The sequence below is a fragment of the Urocampus carinirostris genome, chromosome 16 (assembly GCF_059441175.1).
Source record: "Urocampus carinirostris isolate Australia breed hairy pipefish chromosome 16, RoL_Ucar_1.0, whole genome shotgun sequence".
NCBI classification, from domain to species: domain Eukaryota; kingdom Metazoa; phylum Chordata; class Actinopteri; order Syngnathiformes; family Syngnathidae; genus Urocampus; species Urocampus carinirostris.
In genome coordinates this window covers 19,245,697-19,263,725 of record NC_142364.1, presented here as the reverse complement: position 1 = coordinate 19,263,725, position 18,029 = coordinate 19,245,697, and the positions used below count along the sequence as shown (strand labels likewise).

At 39.6% G+C, this 18,029-nt stretch overlaps 1 protein-coding gene across 1 annotated transcript; it reads right to left on the bottom strand.

Moving 5' to 3' along the window:
* Positions 1-1,325: 1,325 nt before the first annotated feature.
* Positions 1,326-17,521, bottom strand: ggcx (gamma-glutamyl carboxylase). Its single transcript, XM_088356280.1, has 15 exons — positions 17,345-17,521; positions 16,731-16,931; positions 15,719-15,877; positions 13,289-13,454; positions 13,144-13,222; positions 12,975-13,081; positions 12,741-12,904; positions 9,878-10,173; positions 6,573-6,704; positions 6,353-6,504; positions 4,361-4,530; positions 4,163-4,293; positions 3,945-4,092; positions 1,757-1,961; positions 1,326-1,699 (listed from the first exon to the last, which is right to left on the bottom strand). The coding sequence occupies exons 1-15, from the start codon at positions 17,367-17,369 to the stop codon at positions 1,540-1,542; spliced, it is 2,295 nt and encodes a 764-aa protein (XP_088212406.1). The 5' UTR covers positions 17,370-17,521; the 3' UTR covers positions 1,326-1,539.
* Positions 17,522-18,029: the final 508 nt, after the last annotated feature.

Sequence of the window (18,029 nt, the reverse complement as noted above, 5' to 3'; positions counted from 1 at the left end):
GATGTCGGTTCTTAATGCAGTACCGCTTGAGGGCTCGGAGGTCACGGGCATTCAATAATGGTTTACGGCCATGCCGTTTACGCACAGTGATTTCTCCAGATTCCCTGAACCTTTTCACAATATTATGGACTGTAGATGATGATATCCCTAAATTCCTTGCAATTGTACTTTGAGGAATGTTGTTTTTAAACTGTTCAACAATTTGCTCACGCAGTTGTTCACAAAGAGGTGAACCTCGCCCCATCCTTGCATGTGAATGACTTAGCTTGTTCGGGTCTCCCTTTTTTATACCCAGTAACAACTCTCACCTGTTGCTAATTCATCTGTTCACCTGCAAATAGTTGGTTGATTTCCATTCATCCACTTTCTGAGTAGTTATTGACACCTGTCCCAACTATTTTGGCACGTGTTGCTGTCATCAAATTACAGAGTTGATGATTTTCTCCCAAAACAATAAAGTTTATGAGTGAAGACAATAAATATGTTGTCTTTGCTGTGCATTCATTTAAATATGGGTTGAAAAGAATTTGCAATTTACTTGGATCAATTTTTATTTGCAATTAACACACTTTCCCAACTTCATTGGAATTGAGTTTTGTACAAAATAATCTATGAGGTTTTTATGGTGCACATATGCAAAATTGATCAGCATTGTGTACAGACTACAGGCACTGCTTTGGATGTAAAATCGTTAAAAAGGACAGTTTGTTATATTTTGCACCTCCTTTTGGTTAATTTTTAAAAATTCATAAAAAAATTCATTGATTTTTTTTTTTAATTGCACGAAAAAAATGAACTATCGGTAGAGAAATTAGAATTTATCTTGCATACAGGAATCTCATCTAGAGAGACCTGACATAATCGTCCGCCATCTTGCAGCTACGGATACCCAAACATCCTTAGCACTTTTTTGGCTAAACGACACAGAACAGCAACATTCGGTGAGCAAATTATACTCACTTACAAAACAGTTTATTTGTTAAAGATCAAGTCTAATACTTGACCACTAGATGGCACTGAATAGTAATGAGAACAAAGTCGAGTGTTGCATAGCGTAGCGGCAAAATGTCAAACATGGATGCGACTTCTAGGTAGAGATTCTAGAAGTAAAATAAATACCAAATTTCTTAACCTATGATTATTTCTGCTTAATAAATAACATTGGAATGTTAGTTCATGTAGTTTTACCTAGTATTCAAATAATTGTCTTTTGTACCATTAGGAGGCACTAAATATTACACACTATCCCTTTAAAACAACCCAAAAATACGAGTGATGATATCAAATGTTTAAAAAAGGAATGTACATTTACCACCCAAATTGGATTGTTTTTGACCCAAGTGCTTTTATGGAGCACAAAAGCAAAATTGATTGGCTTTGTTAACAGACGTACTAATGTAAAGACATTTTTCCAATTGTGGAACAAATCTCAAATGACAATAAAAAATTAAACATTGTATAAAAGCGTCACTCTTGACTCTGTGCTTGTCCCGTAGTAACAGTCTGGTAGTACCAACACAAAAGGCAGCAGTCACATCTTTAAAGTTCTTCATGCCCGACTTCATTTTTCAGTTGCTTGTCCTGGTCGCTTTCCGCCTCTGGTCCTCTTTTATTGGCGAAAGCCACTTCCCGCGTCAGCTGCTCCAGAGGAGGCAAACCCACAGCCAGGTTTCTCACGGCGATGGCGGTCATCAAGAATCTGAAAGAAAGCTGCTTCAATGCACACGCGGGAAAATATTTAAATGTTTTAACTCACCCTCGCCGAATGGCGTAGTATTTCTTTACGGAAAAGCGCTCGAGTCGTTCCATCACACCAGCCTCCCTGCGTTTCTTCACTTCTTTAATGCGCCGCTGCCTCTTGAGGAAGAGCTTCACGACGGGGTCGGTTGCGTTGACTTCAGCGCCGTCTTCGTCGTCTGTTGACAGGAGAGGCTGCAATTCGGGCGGGAGGGGTTCCGTTTCTGTTCGGATGAGACGCAAAATAACTACAGTGGCCCCTTTATATACGAGCTGCTGTATTATCCGGACTATAAGGCGCATCTGAAAACCCCAAATTGGCTAGAAATTTGGAAGTGGGCCTTATAAACTAGAAAAAGTCTATAAACTTCGCTCTGCATGATTACAATTACATAATTCTGCATTCGGTAACTGTTCTGCCTTTTTGAAACAGTGGTCTTTGAGTTCCCTCTTATGCGTAAACCCCCTGTGTAATATCTAACCACAAGTTGGCACTTTGTCAAATGTGAATGAAAACCAGTGTCACAGAGCGCAGCATAGCAGCAAGATGCCAGACAACATGGCAGCATCCTTAGGTAGGGATTCCACTATGTAAAATAAATGCATTTCTCGACCAACGATTTTTAATAAAATTAACATTGGTATAAAAGTTCATTTGTTTTTTTGCCTAATATTCAATTTTTTTTTTTAATAAACTAAAGTTTTTTATACCACTAAGGGAAACTAAATATTACATAAGTATAAATACTGCAATTAGGAAACACAAGAGAAGGGAACAACTTTAAACGCTCACTGCGAATCTCCTTTAGTAGTTACTTTCAAAAATATTAGTCCGTAATTCTGAAACATATAGTGTAACATATAGCTAACTGTGGTCATTGTGCTTGCTGTTTATGCTAACGTTAGCATAGCGCTAAATCTCCTGCCCGCTGCTATCAATAATAATAATAATAATAATTTCCTTTGTATTGTCATTCTTTGTGACAATGTACACAGAACGAAATGTCGATACACCTGACCCGTTGTAGCGAGTCGATGCAGCCGCAGCCAACAGAGGGCGATAAACAGCAGCTTGCACATCCCAACGGAGCTTTTATCGTCGCCGGCGACTTTAATCGGGCATGTTTATGGACTGTACTCCCCAAATCCATTCAATACGTGGACTGAGCAATTTAGGAAAATACACTGGACTGTGTGCACTGTAAGATCAAACATCCAGTTCGATCCACCATTTCTGTTTGTCCCTCACCCCCCTCATCACTCCCCACCAGAGGAAGCAGAGCCTATTTACAACAAAGACAGTTAAAACATGTTCTTTGTTCCTTTATCTCTTTGTTTCATTATCCTCACCGTAAAATGTGGAACTGGAGTCATCCAATTTCGTTGTTATAATATATCCCATGTTGTAGCAATGACAATAAAGGCATATTCTATTCTATTACCTGAATGAAGGAATTAAGATTTTTGTTAATGGTAACGTTTTATACAAAAAGGCGTACTCCTGTCTGAATTATTGTTGGCATGGCTTGTATACTTAGTGTCTGAAAACTTAGCAAACTAAATGGTCTTTTAGTAATTTTTTAGTTTGACGGCAAACTTGTAAGGGTGGAGGCCATTGTCCAGATAAACAGAACCCCAAAACCTTTGAATTTCTTTTTCATTTAATCAAGAGAAAATAATTAAAACCAGCATAATGCTGTGTGAGATTTTATCACTATTTGATTTGATTATTTTTCTGATAGTTAAACAGCTTCGTCAAACAAGATAAGTTATTTAATATATTTCCCTGTGATATCCCATGACCAGAAAATTTGTATATAAAAATGGAAAAAAAAAACAACGTAATCTGCTGCCACCTACTGATATGGATGAATGTTGCTCGACTGATAAATGGAAGAAGACAAAGATAGAAGAAGGCATACTTTTTTGCAAAGATAAGATTGGCAAATTTCCTGCAGCATCCTAGACAAGGTCTCAGCGCACACCGGTAAAAAAACAAACATTGTAAAGAGTGAAACTGGTCGTCATCCATGCGTAGTCCACCTCTTAGAGGTGGAGGAGTCAAATTTGTGGTTGTGTCTGAAGTCAAAGCTCCCAATTTAAGCGTGAATGTGTGACCAAAATAGCCATCAATTTTTAAGGGATTTAAACAGCATTGATCAAAAACGGATGGCTGGATGCTAGCCGCTAGTAGCTTTCAATGTCACCTGTCCCGTTACGAATGCGCTCCTGAAGGTCCAGCAACTTGGTGAAGTTCTGCTGAAGAGCTGCCTCAGTAGTGTTGACGTAGATATACATGTAGCAAGATGGTCCCTCAGACACCGTGTGTACTCTGTGGTAAGCCCCAGGAGGAACCTGTCCAACACAACAAATTGTGGGTAATATTTGAACGTTTAAGGCTTGCACCCAAATGTCCTGTTCTTACCTGTATTTTCTCTCCAGCTTGCAGGGAATAATTCTTTTTCTCCTCTAAAATCTCCACATTGAGACTACCTTGCAACAAGTGGATGCTGGTGTTGCCCAGATCTTCACTTACAAAGTTTTCCAAGTGAAGACCTATAAGATTAACAGTTTTCGGTAAATAAACACACAGAGTGGTCATGTGTGTGGCAGCAGTTTGAACCTGGGAAGTCGGCGATGAAGACTATCTCCGTCTGGTTGTCCAAACTGCTCTCAATCTCTTGGAACTTGGTTCTCCAAGGCGAAAGGTCCACCAGCAGGGGCATAAGCCACCCGTTAGGTCGGAAAGGCGACCATTCGGCCCTGACGATGTCCACGCGAGGGTCGAAGATCCTTGAAGCAGATCCCATTGACTATTAAATATAAGGTTTCCTACAGTGCTTTATAAGCCTAGAAGTTCTATTTTTTGATGACCCGCCCCCGAATACACCACAGCCCCTCCCATTTTCAAAGAATTCCCTGCAATAAACAATTAGAGAAGGAAATAAAACAATCCTTTTAACTTTAGATTATCCATCTATCCATTATCTGCACCGCTTTGGGCAGTGGACTCCCCAAATTAGTTGCCAGCCAGTTGCAGGGCACACAGAGATAGACAACTCACTCGCTCATTCATAGGGACAATTAAGACCGGCCAATTAACCTGACATTCATGTTTTTGGAATGTGGGAGGAAACCGACGCAGGCACGGGGAGAACATGCAAACTCCACACGGGGAGGCTGTTGTAGCTGGACTTGAACCCTGAACTTCTGCACCGTGGGGCTGTGCGCCAACCACCCAGCCGCCATGAAGCAACTTTACATTAACTTTCCAATCCATTAAGCTAATCAATGCAGCAGATAAACCCCCTAAACTATTTAAAGGTACACTGTTATATTTGAGTAATAAATGTCGCTCTATTGTGTAGAGCAACGGAAAACGAGGACTAAAAAGATCAAGGAAGAATATACAAACTCTGAAATTCAAAATGACCAAACAGCACCATTTTTCTTGTTTTTTTGCCTATCCGTTTACAAGGTTTGCGTTTTTATTTAGGATACCTGTAGCAGCAAGAGGGCCAACAATTATGCCAGATGAGACTCAGGTTATGCCAAATGAATGCGAATTTCTCGACAGTTTTTTTTTTTTTAAATGCACGTTTATATGAATTTCTTTTTTTTTGTTTATTGTTAAAATCAAAATTGTTTTGTCCTCAATTAAGTTGTTTTTTATCACTAGGAGGTGCTAAATGATACACACTTTCCTCTAAAGAATTGTACAGGGATAGAAATTGAATAGAAATGTAATTAGTTGTAAGAAGAGGCAGCCCAATTATATCAGAGGTGAGATAGTTAAAGTTATATCTATAATAGTAATAATGTCAATAGTTTATTGTGAAATAGCTTAGAACAGGTGTGGGCAAACTACGGCTTGTGGTCACAGGCTTTTACACCAATCCCGCCAAAATAAAATGTCAAATATATAATGTGTCTAAAAATGATATTTATAAAATTTAAAGAAAATAAAATAACATTTCCGAGCTTGCTGTATTGCATTTTGAGTTTTCAATGCATATCATATTTAATGCTTAAAAAGAGGACATCAATTATTTGCCTCAACTCTGAGACTTTCAAAACTAATTCCAGTAAATTATTCATAGACAAGAAATTACATTTAACATGTAAATGTCTAAATGTCTGTTGCAGATCATTGCTGCTATTCTAAAAAGACTTCTGCATTTTTATCACTATTTTGACTGATTGAAATGTGCAAAAAAATGCCTCAAATATTTGTTACAGTATCTGATTCGAGACTGTATCGGTAAACACAAAAATACAATGAAAAATTGTTTTCTTCCCGGCCCTCCTGACAATTTTTTTAACCAAATGCGGCCTGCGGACGCAAAAAGTTTGCCCACCCTCGACTTAGAATCACAGGATACAGTATATGCCCTTTAAAATGACTTTTTCACAATTAACCAATCGTTTATAAAAAATAAATGCATTCACATTAGAGTTGAGCAAAAAAATGATTTCTTGAAAAAGGTTAAATTCCTCAATTTCTGAGGTTAACTTTTTAAAATTTTGATTCAAAATTAAGATGACGAGTTTGGAATCCTCAAACATTTTTGTTCAGAAACTGAAATTTGAGGATTTGGATTTTTTAAGGTTCTACCTTTGCTGGAAGCGTTCATTGATGGACACCCAAATATCAAAGTAGATCTGGGGCTCTGAAATGTTGTAGCGAGGCAAGAGCTCACTCAGGCATGTAGCGTACTGCTTTAGCATGTCGCCGTGGTCCTTCCAGCGTCTGCTTTGTGTGAACACCTAACACACAAAAAACCTCAACAAAATAGGTTCAAAACACCAGTCTCGTCTAAGTAATCAAAACTCACCCCTGGGTTAAGGTATCCCACGTTACCCGTCACTCCATCCTTGTATGTGATCTTGACATGCTGGTGGCTACGGGAGTGAACCATCATGTCCCATGAGTATCCGTACAAGCCATTGGTCCAATTGTTGTAACCCTGGAAGGCAAAAGCAAACCATCACGACATCAGCAGGAGTGCGACCTTGCTTACCTCTGAGCAACGATAAGCAGTGTTTCCTCTACATAGGACGGATCTGGCAGGCCAATAGGGTTTAATTGGTCCCGTCAGAGTCTGTATTAAACTAAGAAATATAACAGTATTTTTTAAATTTATATAAACGAGAAGTTAGCCAAACTAGTCAAGTCATGTTTATTTGGATAACCCTTAATCACAAATAGTCTCAAAGGGCTGCACAGTTCAAAGACTATTGCAAACTACAGACTTTTATTACACCATTCCCTGATCTAAACCTGAGGGCAAGGAAAAACTCAAAAACCTCAACATGACGAAAATGAAGAAACCTTGAGAAGGAAGCGCGCATGAGCTAATCCCCCTTCCAGGATGACAAGGCTGCAACAGATGTTTCAATAATAATACACAGATTTTCTCTCTATAGCCATATTTTTCAAATCTGAAATATTTTTTAACTGCAACCCACTTTGATTTGACCTGCTGATTTGATCAAATCAATTCAAAATCAATTCTATTTGTAAAGCAGTTTTCAGGAAATAAAGTGTTCCCAGCATGCCTGGGTAAGTGTGAAACACATTGTAAAGCGCTTTGGGAGGTCTTCATTGACTTGAAAAGTGCCATTTAAATGCAGACCATTTACCACATTGTCAACATGAACTATAGGTCATTCATAAGCTAGAAAATAGAAGTGTGTTTCAAGCCTAGATTTAAACAGTTCCATTGAGGTTGCAGAACTAATCTCAGGGGACAGAGCATTCCATAACACTGGGGCCCGAATGGAGGACACTCTTGAACCTGCGGTTCTCTCCTTGGCTCTTGGGATCACTAGTAGACCAGAATTTTAGAGCAAAGGCTCTGAACCGGAAGAACATCTGAGGACACTAAGATTGCAGGCGGGACCGCACATGAGGTAATCCCACTTCCAGGATGACCTGGCTGCAATGGATGTTGCAATAACAAATAATACACAGATATTGTCAACATAAAATCTAGATTATTTGTATGCTATAGGAGTGTGTTTTAAGCTTAGATTTAAACATGTCCACTGAGGTTGCAGATCGAATCTTACATTTTTCATTATATAAGTGATCGCAAACGCCAATGTGTGTATTTGTGCTACGTAGATCTGTCAGTGAGAAGGAATCTTGGTCAGGTCACGTCCTAACCTCGTGGTAAAGCGCGCACTCGCACTGTCTGTCGCGGCGTTTGTCCTACCCCGCTATTAGACTGCTTGGTAAAATGTGACATTGATGAGTGTCGCATTTTCCCCAAGTTGAATATTTTTACAACCACCAGAAAAAAAGGTTTAGTGCGGGGCATACCGCGCTGAAAGTCTGCCCCATGCCCCCTCAAACTGCAAACGTTGTCAAGAGAGTATAAAAAGGCTGCTGTTGCATCACTTAAAATAATTTGCCCAGAACAGGAAAACGCTTTGGTGGACACGACCCTAATTGTAGCTCACAAGTTACACGTTACAATAACCTCCTGTAAACCCTCGAAGAAGAACAGACATCCCTTCATAGCAGCAATCATAAAAGCAGCGGAACTTGATATTTAATACTGCAATTTGCCAAATCACCAATAGGAGTATAACCAGTGTCTGAAATGACGTTTGCCCAAATGCCCGGGGCGTGCATCTTTTACGTCGGACGTACAACTTACAAAATATCTCCGCCCGGGTGGCCGACAACTTTTTCAAGGGAAAAAAAAAAACAAAAAACGTTCGGTTTGGAAATTTCGGTTTGTTTGGCAATTTGCATGCTCGGCAGCCAATCAGAAGCCTGCATCAAATAACTTTGTGCTTCCGGACTTTCCCGAGCGTTACAAGGTCGTGCATTTGCATATCATTTTACAAAGTAGACGCACAGAGAACACAAGAAAAATGGATAAGTGGTGAGGAATCAAGCCAAAACCTCAGCCCCAGAAGAAAGATTCAAAGGAAGCTAACAAAATTTATGATGCTACACAACGTAAACGTACATTAAAAGCATCATGGAAAGAGCAGTTCACGTGGCTTGTAGCAGACGACGCAACGCAAACATTGCATGAATGAAGATGAGTAAATACAGGTTCATACTGATGGCAGATGGAAAACAGCGACGCCATATCTATGCAATGAATGTTATAAGTAGATTTATAATAAACTTAATTTTAAAGTGTTCTGTTATATATTCTGATTATCAATCCTTAATACTTTGCAACAATGTTTGTTGTTTTTTTTGCGATTAGTCGTCTTATTGTGTTTCAAGTTGTGAAAAATGGGGCATGCCCTGGTGTCCGGTAACTTTTTGTTATGAGTTTCAGACACTGGTATAAAATTTAAAAACATTTAAATCTCATATTAGTGATTTGTTCTGTTAAATAGTACAGCATCAACACTAGTTATCTCATCTCATCTCATCAGCTGTACCGCTTATCCTTATTAGGGTTGCGGGGGGGCTGGAGCCCATCCCAACCATCTCCAGGCAGTGGGCAGGGGACACCCTGAACTGGTTGCCAGCCAATCGCAGGGCACACGGAGACAGACAACTCACTCGCTCAGTCACACCTAGGGACAATTTAGACTGGCCAATTCACCTGAAATGCATGTCTTTGGAATGTGGGAGGAAAACCGGAGTGCCCGGAGGAAACCCACGCAAGCACGGGGAGAACATACAAACTCCGCACAGTAAGGCCGGTAGCTGGATTTGAACCCACGCAGGAGGTTCCCACGACCTCAGAACTGTGCCGCACACACGCTAACCACTGCGCCGCCATGCTGCCCAACACTAGTTATTTTTAGTTTAATTAGATGACAAGCAGTTTTTTTTCTCATTAAACTCCTGTCTTGTTTCCCATCCTTTGTGGATGTGACTTGCTGTGTCTTTGCTTTTTATAACTAGTGTATTTATGATTCAATACTTTACTAGGGCATACATTCATTATAGATCTAGCTTCTTGATTTTGCTCTAAAAATGCACCAGGGTTTGAATTTAAAATGTGCAAAACTTCCTCGACCCCACTAGACTGTCCACTCGCTCGGGTCTCACAAAATTCTATTGGAAACACTGATAAGGCTTTGTTGACAGTCAACCGAAGCTTCAGAAGCCTGTTGCAACAAACGATTACATTCTGTCTATGTAAATACAAGCTTGTACCTTAGTTATGAAGTGGGAGTAGGGCAGGAAGAACTGCTCCAGTATGTAGGCCAGAGTAAAAACGGCCGCCAGCTTGTGTTTGAACCGTAGTTTGGGAGATTTAGGGGCGGCTGGGGTCTGTTGCCGTCCACCACCAGGGCTTGCGGGATAAACACAGGAGGAGCTGGTTTGGGGTTTCACCGTCGTGAGTGGGAGGATGCCCCCCAGGAACACCGGGAAGCGCCCGAAGAACCTCCTCGGCCAGTCGGCATGACAGAAGAGTGGGGATGTCGCCAGCATTGCATATGGGAACATGCCTGTGGAAGGGGAATGTGAATAAATGACTGCATTGGGAACAATGATATACCGATATCTGCTGGTGTGTAGACAAAGCCCTCCCTTAAAGGGACATTGTGTAATATTTCACCACTACGTGTCGCTGTATCGTGTATGTAACTGAAAACAAGTGCTACAAGGCACAAGGAAGAATTCAAACTACACAGACTCAAAGTGACCTAACCGCAAGATGGCGGACAATGTCAGCTCCCTCTCAGTATCCCTCATGTTATGTAAAACACAAACTTCTCAACCGTGAAGTATTTAAAAAAAAAAACTTTATAGGTAATTGAGCGAGTAAATGGTTGTGTCTCTGTGTGCCCCGCGACTGACTGGCAACCAGTTGAGGGTGTCCCCCACCCAATGCCCGAAGATATGGGCTCCAGCACCCCCGCGACCCTCCTGAGGATAAGCGGTGCAGATAATGGATGGATGATGGATCATGTACATTTGCTTATTATTCATATGAAACTGTTTCACTTTTAATAAATAATGTTTTTATTACTGCTAAGACGCTCTAAATAATACACAATGTCCCTTTAAATAGCAAAAAAAAAGGAGTAATTGATGCCTTAAATGTTTTTGAATTCATGATGACACTTAAAAAGGTGGTACCTGCAACTTCAAAATACTCTACAGTACTTGTTGACCCCCTCTCCTGGCCAAAATAATCATTGCAGCCTCTGTCCAACTCCTTTTGTTGCGCGTGCAAGTACGTGAAGTGCATAAAAAAACTCTTCATTTTTCATCTTTTTGGGGGGTTGGCATTTTGGCTGTGTGAGAAACAGTCATTTTCTTACTTTTACCATTTTCATCCTAGAATGAAAGAAAACTGCGACCATGCACAAGACATCACTCTCCTCCCTTCCCATCCCCCCCACCTCCTTTCCTCCAGCGTATTGCTCTCCGTGGCCAGAACACAGACTGTATAATTAAAATATGAGCAGAATAGGAGAAGTGGGAAAAAATATATAAAGGCTCTTTAAACTCACTTGAGCCTTGTTAACGAATATTTAATCGATAAAAAATGTAATTTTAAACTTTTAAAAGACATCTTAAAGTACGCACCCCACCTTTACCCCGGTTCAAATTAAAATTGTTCCAATAGGTTTACTGTTAAAAACAACAAGGTCAAAATTTGAACAATTCCAAGTGTCATCTGAGAATATATAAAAAAAACTTAAAAGTTGTCTCAAAATATGGTTAATTATAAAGGTTTTACACCACTAAATAAAACATTAAAATGTAAATTTTGTGTAGATTTATACAGCAAAAAAAGTCATTTTAAAATTGAAAAATGATCGAATAATAAATTGTTCTCATCAAATTTTGTACTGATTTTTATAGTATTTTGTTGTATTATTATTTTCTTTTATAAGTTTGTAAACGTAAAAATTTATAATGTACTTTTTAAAAATGTTTTTCTTTACTGTTTATTACTTTTAACTGGACTTTTGGTGGTGAAATACTACAAGACAATAAACATTGTGTAATAAATGTGTAATGCTTAAAAATTATCAGACTTACAAGACAATTTTATTTGGAAAGATTTTTTTTCCCTACATTTTTCTACTTTTTGCAATATATCGGTTGGACTTTAAAAAAAAATGTTTATCATCTAATGATTTTTTTACAGAACTATTTGAACTTTGATCTGCAAGCACTCTAAAAGCCCACTTCAAAAATAAAGATGTTCAAAAAAATTTCCCTGTTGAATAATTTTGCTCCTTTTAAGCAGTATTAATTCATTTTACCATCCGTTTCAATGTATCTTCTCATTTTACTGTATTCTTTACCTGAGGTATATCTTTAAACACTTTAAAAGGAACTGTGTGTATTATTTTGTACATCCATCCATCCATCCATTATCTACACTGCTTATCCTCAGTAGGGTCGCGGTGGTGCTGGAGCCCATCCCAGCAATCATCGGGCAGTGGGCAGGGGACACCCAGAACTGGTTGCCAGCCAGTCACAGGGCACACAGAGACAGACCACTCACTCGCTCATTCACACCTTGGGACAACTTGGACCGGCCTATAACCTGACATGCATGTTTTATGAATGTGGGAGGAAACCCAGGCAAGCACGGGGAGAACATGCAAACTCGATCTCATGAGCTCAGAACTCTGCTGCACACACGCTAACCACTGCGCCGCCATGCTACCCATAACATCACTGATGTACCAAATGTATTTGGTTCATCCTAATGGAAAAAAACCCTTAAAATTCCTTAAAAACCTGCTTTCAAGTAAGCAAAGATACATGAACTAACATATAAACGTGAATATTTCGAGAAATTTCTATTCATCTTAAGCAACGAACCTCACTTTGAAGAAGCTGACATGATTGTCGGCCATCTTGCTTCTACGAATAACCAAAGACCTCTATAAAGGCTGTGTAAAAATTGTGAAAAATATTGCGGTTTGGTCACTTTGAGAGTCTGTCTTTCGTATTCTCCATTAGTTCTCGGTTTCTGTCGCATGATACAATACACTGTCCCTTTAAAGAAACAACTCAAACTAAATTACTCTCCACCGGACGAACTCACCGATACTGAAGAGCTGAGAGTTCATGCAGTGGAAGTAGCTGACGAAGACCATGGCGTAAGGCCGAGTAACATCGAAAAAGAGCAGGAAGCCGGCACTCAAATCCAACATGAGCCCGCCACCGTGTACCACCAGCAGACTCACCAACTCCACGGGAAGGATGGTCCTAAATCAAAATCAACGCAATGAGTTGGCATGAGATGAAAATTCAAAGTTGTGATGCAAATGCTACTGACTTGAATGGATCAAACAGCCAATGGTGCGCCAGGTAGGACATGGAGTATCCCTCCACCCAATCGGCATCCAGCTTTTTCACGCCGGCGAGGAAGTAAACGATGAAGATCTAATCGAAAACAAAACTGTCAGATGAGTGTAAATTACATCTGCCGACATGGATCCTCAAACCTGCGTCCTCAACAATGTGTAGTTCCAGAGTGGGACGTGAGCATTTCTGATTGAAGGTCTTCTCAAGCCATCCAGTGACCTTTAACGTAGCAAAAATGAACATTGGAATCCTCCCATCAGCATTCTATGCAAACCGACCACTCACCAATATCTGTTGCCGTCCATGAGTGTGAGTTGGAAACCGAGGAGGCCGTAGAGGTAAGAATGATTATTCCAGGCGGTTTTGTCCAGGAAAAAGATGTACCAATATGTGGATATGAACATGAGGCAGGACAGACGGTACAAAAAGCCCAGCATGATGCCCAAAGCGCCTAAAAAATGATTTGGGGAAAAAAATGGGTTTGCCTTTGTATGATTTTATCCCCAAAAGTACCCTAACGAAGCCAAAGATTATATCCAGGTGTCTTTTGTTACAGCTTAGGTAGCCAATTTTCCCTATTACAGGTTTCTCAAAAGAAGTCCTTCAGACATGGCGACTGGCTGTCTCACCACAGTAAAATGTGCCTCTCCTCCCTATCTATACTAATCTTTATCTTCAAAGGTCAGTTGGCCAGCTAGCCAATACTTTACCTTTTGTTTCCCATTTATTATGATAGTTGTGACACCTAACGACCAGCATTATATCGTTTCATGGTATTATATGATTTTGTTTAAGCCAATCAGATCCGTTTTGTGTATTCATGTGATCTTGTTTAAGCCAGTCAGATGTGTTGTTTTACACGTGTGTTTTTAATAATTGGGCAAGTAGTTATCGGATGTGTGTGATTCCTCTCTGAGACGATCTTGGAAGCAGATCTAGGGGAAAGCTCAGGTGGGATGCGCCTCTGATGAAAGGGCTACCCAACATCAGTACCCGACTCAGAGTGTGTTTCTTTCTTTACTTCATTACAATTCCAAGTTTTAACCTTGACATGCACAGCATACCATTTCTCATAATTACTTTTAAACCCCTAAATTTACCTTTAGAATAAAAATGTATGCGATTGTCATTGCAAATAAATATACTGTATATTATTTTAATGAAAAACAGCTTATCTATTTTTTTTAATATTTAATACACACAAGTGACTCAATTTCCTTCTAATACCCGACAACTATACATTTTCAAAACACTCAAAAGTGTGCTTATTTTGTTCCATTTTTAAACAAAGATTAGTTTGAAATTTAACAAAATAAATTGGTTTAATGAAAAAGTGTTCAAAATATTGTTTTGCAGACAGGTTAACAAACTGAAGTGGATATTTAAGATTTTTTCATATTTAACGTGTGCTGGGGGCCACTTAAAACTGAAGAGTCATAAATGGTTCTCATGCCATGGTTTGGAGACCCCTTGTTATTTATCATGCCTCTTAATTACTAAAAATGACTGAAAGTAAAGAATAGTTCGGAAATCAGAGGGAAGGGTAAGCAATTGTGAAATGGTAAATGGTGTGCATTTATATAGTGCTTTTAAAGTCACTGAAGACCTCCCAAAGTGCTTTACCATGTGCTTCACACTTACCCATTCAGACACACACTCACACACCTCTTAAACTAAATTAAGTGTTCTTTTTAAAATTAAATTTCCTGAAAATTAGTTTGGGAAAAGCACAGATCGAATTTTAACCTGCAAATCCACCACATCATCCTCCAAACGATCACTTCAAATAATCTAATCTGTACTTAAACCTATTTACTAATTTATCAGTTTATTAGCGTATTTTGAACTTTTTCTCACATTTCAGTTTAAAAGCACTTAATTGCACATGAGCTGTCATGACAGTGATCCCCTGCCTGGATTTTTCTTTCAAGCAAGAAAAAAACCTAGTGTTTATAGATAGATAGATAGATAGATATATACTTTATTCATCCCCGTAGGGAAATTCACACTTCCAGCAGTCTACCCCGTTGTTTATTAACAGATTAACATGATGCCCGAGGGTGCTTGTAGCGGAGTGGATGACGTCACGCCAGTCCAAAAGTTCGACATTCCTGCGGCAGATGGAAATCTTTTCTTTGTGAGAATCCAGGGATACACCACCTCGTGTTAGCAAGTCCGCCTCCTCTCCGATTCCCCCCGGCTTTCATGTCTCTGTTTAGCGACGTTGAAGCCGGATTTCTCCAGGTGGCTCCGGGTGGCTACACGTTAGCGTCCGGAATGCTAAACGTGAGCCACGTTTCCGCAAAACACAGCAACTGCGCTCCCTGTGCGCTTCGATGTTTTCAAAAAGCACTCGATGATCATATTTGGTCGTGAGTTCGCATTTACCATGATTACGGATGGTACCGAAGACTTATAACGCCGCTAGCCGCTTCGCTAGCTCCGGCTCTTCTTCCAGGATAGGCCCCTTCATCACGCCGGCACGAGAATTCCTCAGGGCAAGGAGTTGAAATACACGCATTTCTTGTGCGTTGAAACCCATGTCCATAGGATAGAAGTAATCCATAGTGTAGTTGTCAAAACGGGAAGAAAAAACACCGAAGATAGGAGCAGACAATAAAACAACAGGGCAGCTGCTGGAAAAGGCAGCCGCTCTTGGCAGCGCCGCTTTGATCTGATGATGAGGAGTTCCAAGGAAATTGAAATCCAACTTACCAAGGAACATCACCAGATAGACCACGTACATCCAGTCCATTGGAAGCGGCTTCAAGAAATTGAAGAGCGGAAAGCGGCACACTGGTGAACCATCCATGTACCTGTAGTCTACATGACTAAGGCCACGTTCCTGTGTGATGTCCACGGCCATCAGGAGACCTGCATAAAGTCATGATATGGATCACCTTAATGCAGTAGGTAAGGAATAAGAGATAAAATGCATTTTTTTAACGCATTGAATTTGGGAGCACAATACCATGTTTCTACCACTATCGGTAGGAGCGCTGTAGCGCTATTCTACCTTTAAGGCTGGTAAGAAGAAATGCAATTGTTTTTTTTCCCCTCCGTTTCTCTTACCCAAAGAGATTTATCAGAATACACGTGAATGTGACATCTACCTTCTACTTTTTCCTGGTTTCGTTTTTCCAGTGTATAATTTGCATATTTTAAGAAAAAATGAAGAATAATCAACAATGTGCATGAAGACTTTTAAGACGAATGTTTGTAGTTTCCAAAGATGTCCAAGATTTACATCTATAAAATGGAATGGAGGACAAATAATGACCACTCGATTCCAAAGAACTGTGACCACCTCACACAGCTCAAGGTAAATGCATACGCATCCTTCTCATTTGCAGAGCTTTGTGACATTTTTACAAAAGAACTCTGCTAGCACCTTCATTAGAAAACCAATATTGATGGTCAAATTGAACTTCAGCGATTTCAAGTAACTGCAGAAGACAATCTAAGTGCTATATTTGTTGATATGGGATACAGGTTCTAGAATGATTATTATTATTATGTCATATTTGATGAAATATGCAAACGTCACAGTAATATTAATTGCAGTGAAGAATTAACTTTTATCTGGAGATCAGGTTTGGCAAATTTGTTTCATCTTGTTTTATGGCATGTCATTTACTGGAAACCAAAACTAAATATTTAGCTTAATGTTTTTTTGAGTCAAAATAGTTCCTGACCCTACAGTATGATTTTCAAGATTAATAGTCACCAAACAAGAAGCGGAAAATGCCAAGGGACGCGGGATCTGTTGGCCTGTTCAACAGAGTCACAAGGCTGGACCAGGAGGTCAGGTCTTCCTTCTTGAAGCCGAAGAGCTGCTCCATTTTACTTTGAGGAGAGGTTTGTTGTTTTTTCTTGCGTGCTGATTTCGTTTTTGTTGTTTGCTCTCCATCGCTGCCCACTAAAGCACCTTTAAAGTAATAGGAAATACAGACCAACCACCATCACACGGATTGATGTGACATATTGCTGCAATTAAAGTTGTTTAGTGGCTTTTTATCTAGGCACAGGACAAAAATCACTGATTAACAAAGGAAACACTACTACGTTTGCACAAAACAGTTGTACAATAAAATAATAAAATGCATAAACATGCGCCCAAAGGAAGTAGGTTGAAACCTTAGCTTCTAGGTGCCTACCCCATTCCATTTTTTTCCTTGCAGAAAACAGAACACCTCCCCACAAAATATAAAGAAAGAATTGCTCAGAAACACATAAGTAAACAATTAAGTCTTTTATAAGGAATCAGCTCGCCATCAATTAGTTTTTAGTGTATTTTTATTGATTCAAACTACATCACAAGAGCCAAGCTAGTAACCTCACCTCCACTTGCGTCCCTCGCTTGCATGGTTCGAAATGTTGAAATAAAAGCAACAAAAACGGGATGGGTTCATAAAAATAAAACGGTCTTCAGTCTTGGATCCCAGGTGGGATGGAGTCCACGGGATAAACCAACTTACGTGTCACAGTCCCACGCAGACCCCGAGTGCAGGCTGACCAGGGGGCGGGACTCGGGATTGTTGTCGAAGAAACTCATTCTTAATTGGCCGGTAGAAACCACGCCCAGAATGTGGTACTTTTGCGTCATATCCGGATAGCCGAAAAATAAAATAAATTTTTGCAAAGTACAATACTGTATATTTATATTGTATTGCAGTCACAGTTAAACTGTAAAATAATTTAGGTCCCTGTTTAGAAAACTTAATTTGAGAGTAAGTTTCGTAGTATTAATGTAGTACAGTGATCCCTCGGTTATCGCGGTTAATGGGGACCAAAACCACCCGCGAAAAGTGAAAATCCGCGAATTAGCGACGCCCCTTCAAAAATGCTTAAAATGTATTATTATTATTTTTTAATTATTTTATTTTTTATTTTTTATTTTTAGACCCGGTTAATGGGGACCAAAACCACCCGCGAAAAGTGAAAATCTGCAAAGTAGCGACGCCCCTTCAAAAATGCTTAAAATATATATATATAGATTATTTTTAGTTTTAGATCAGGGGATGGT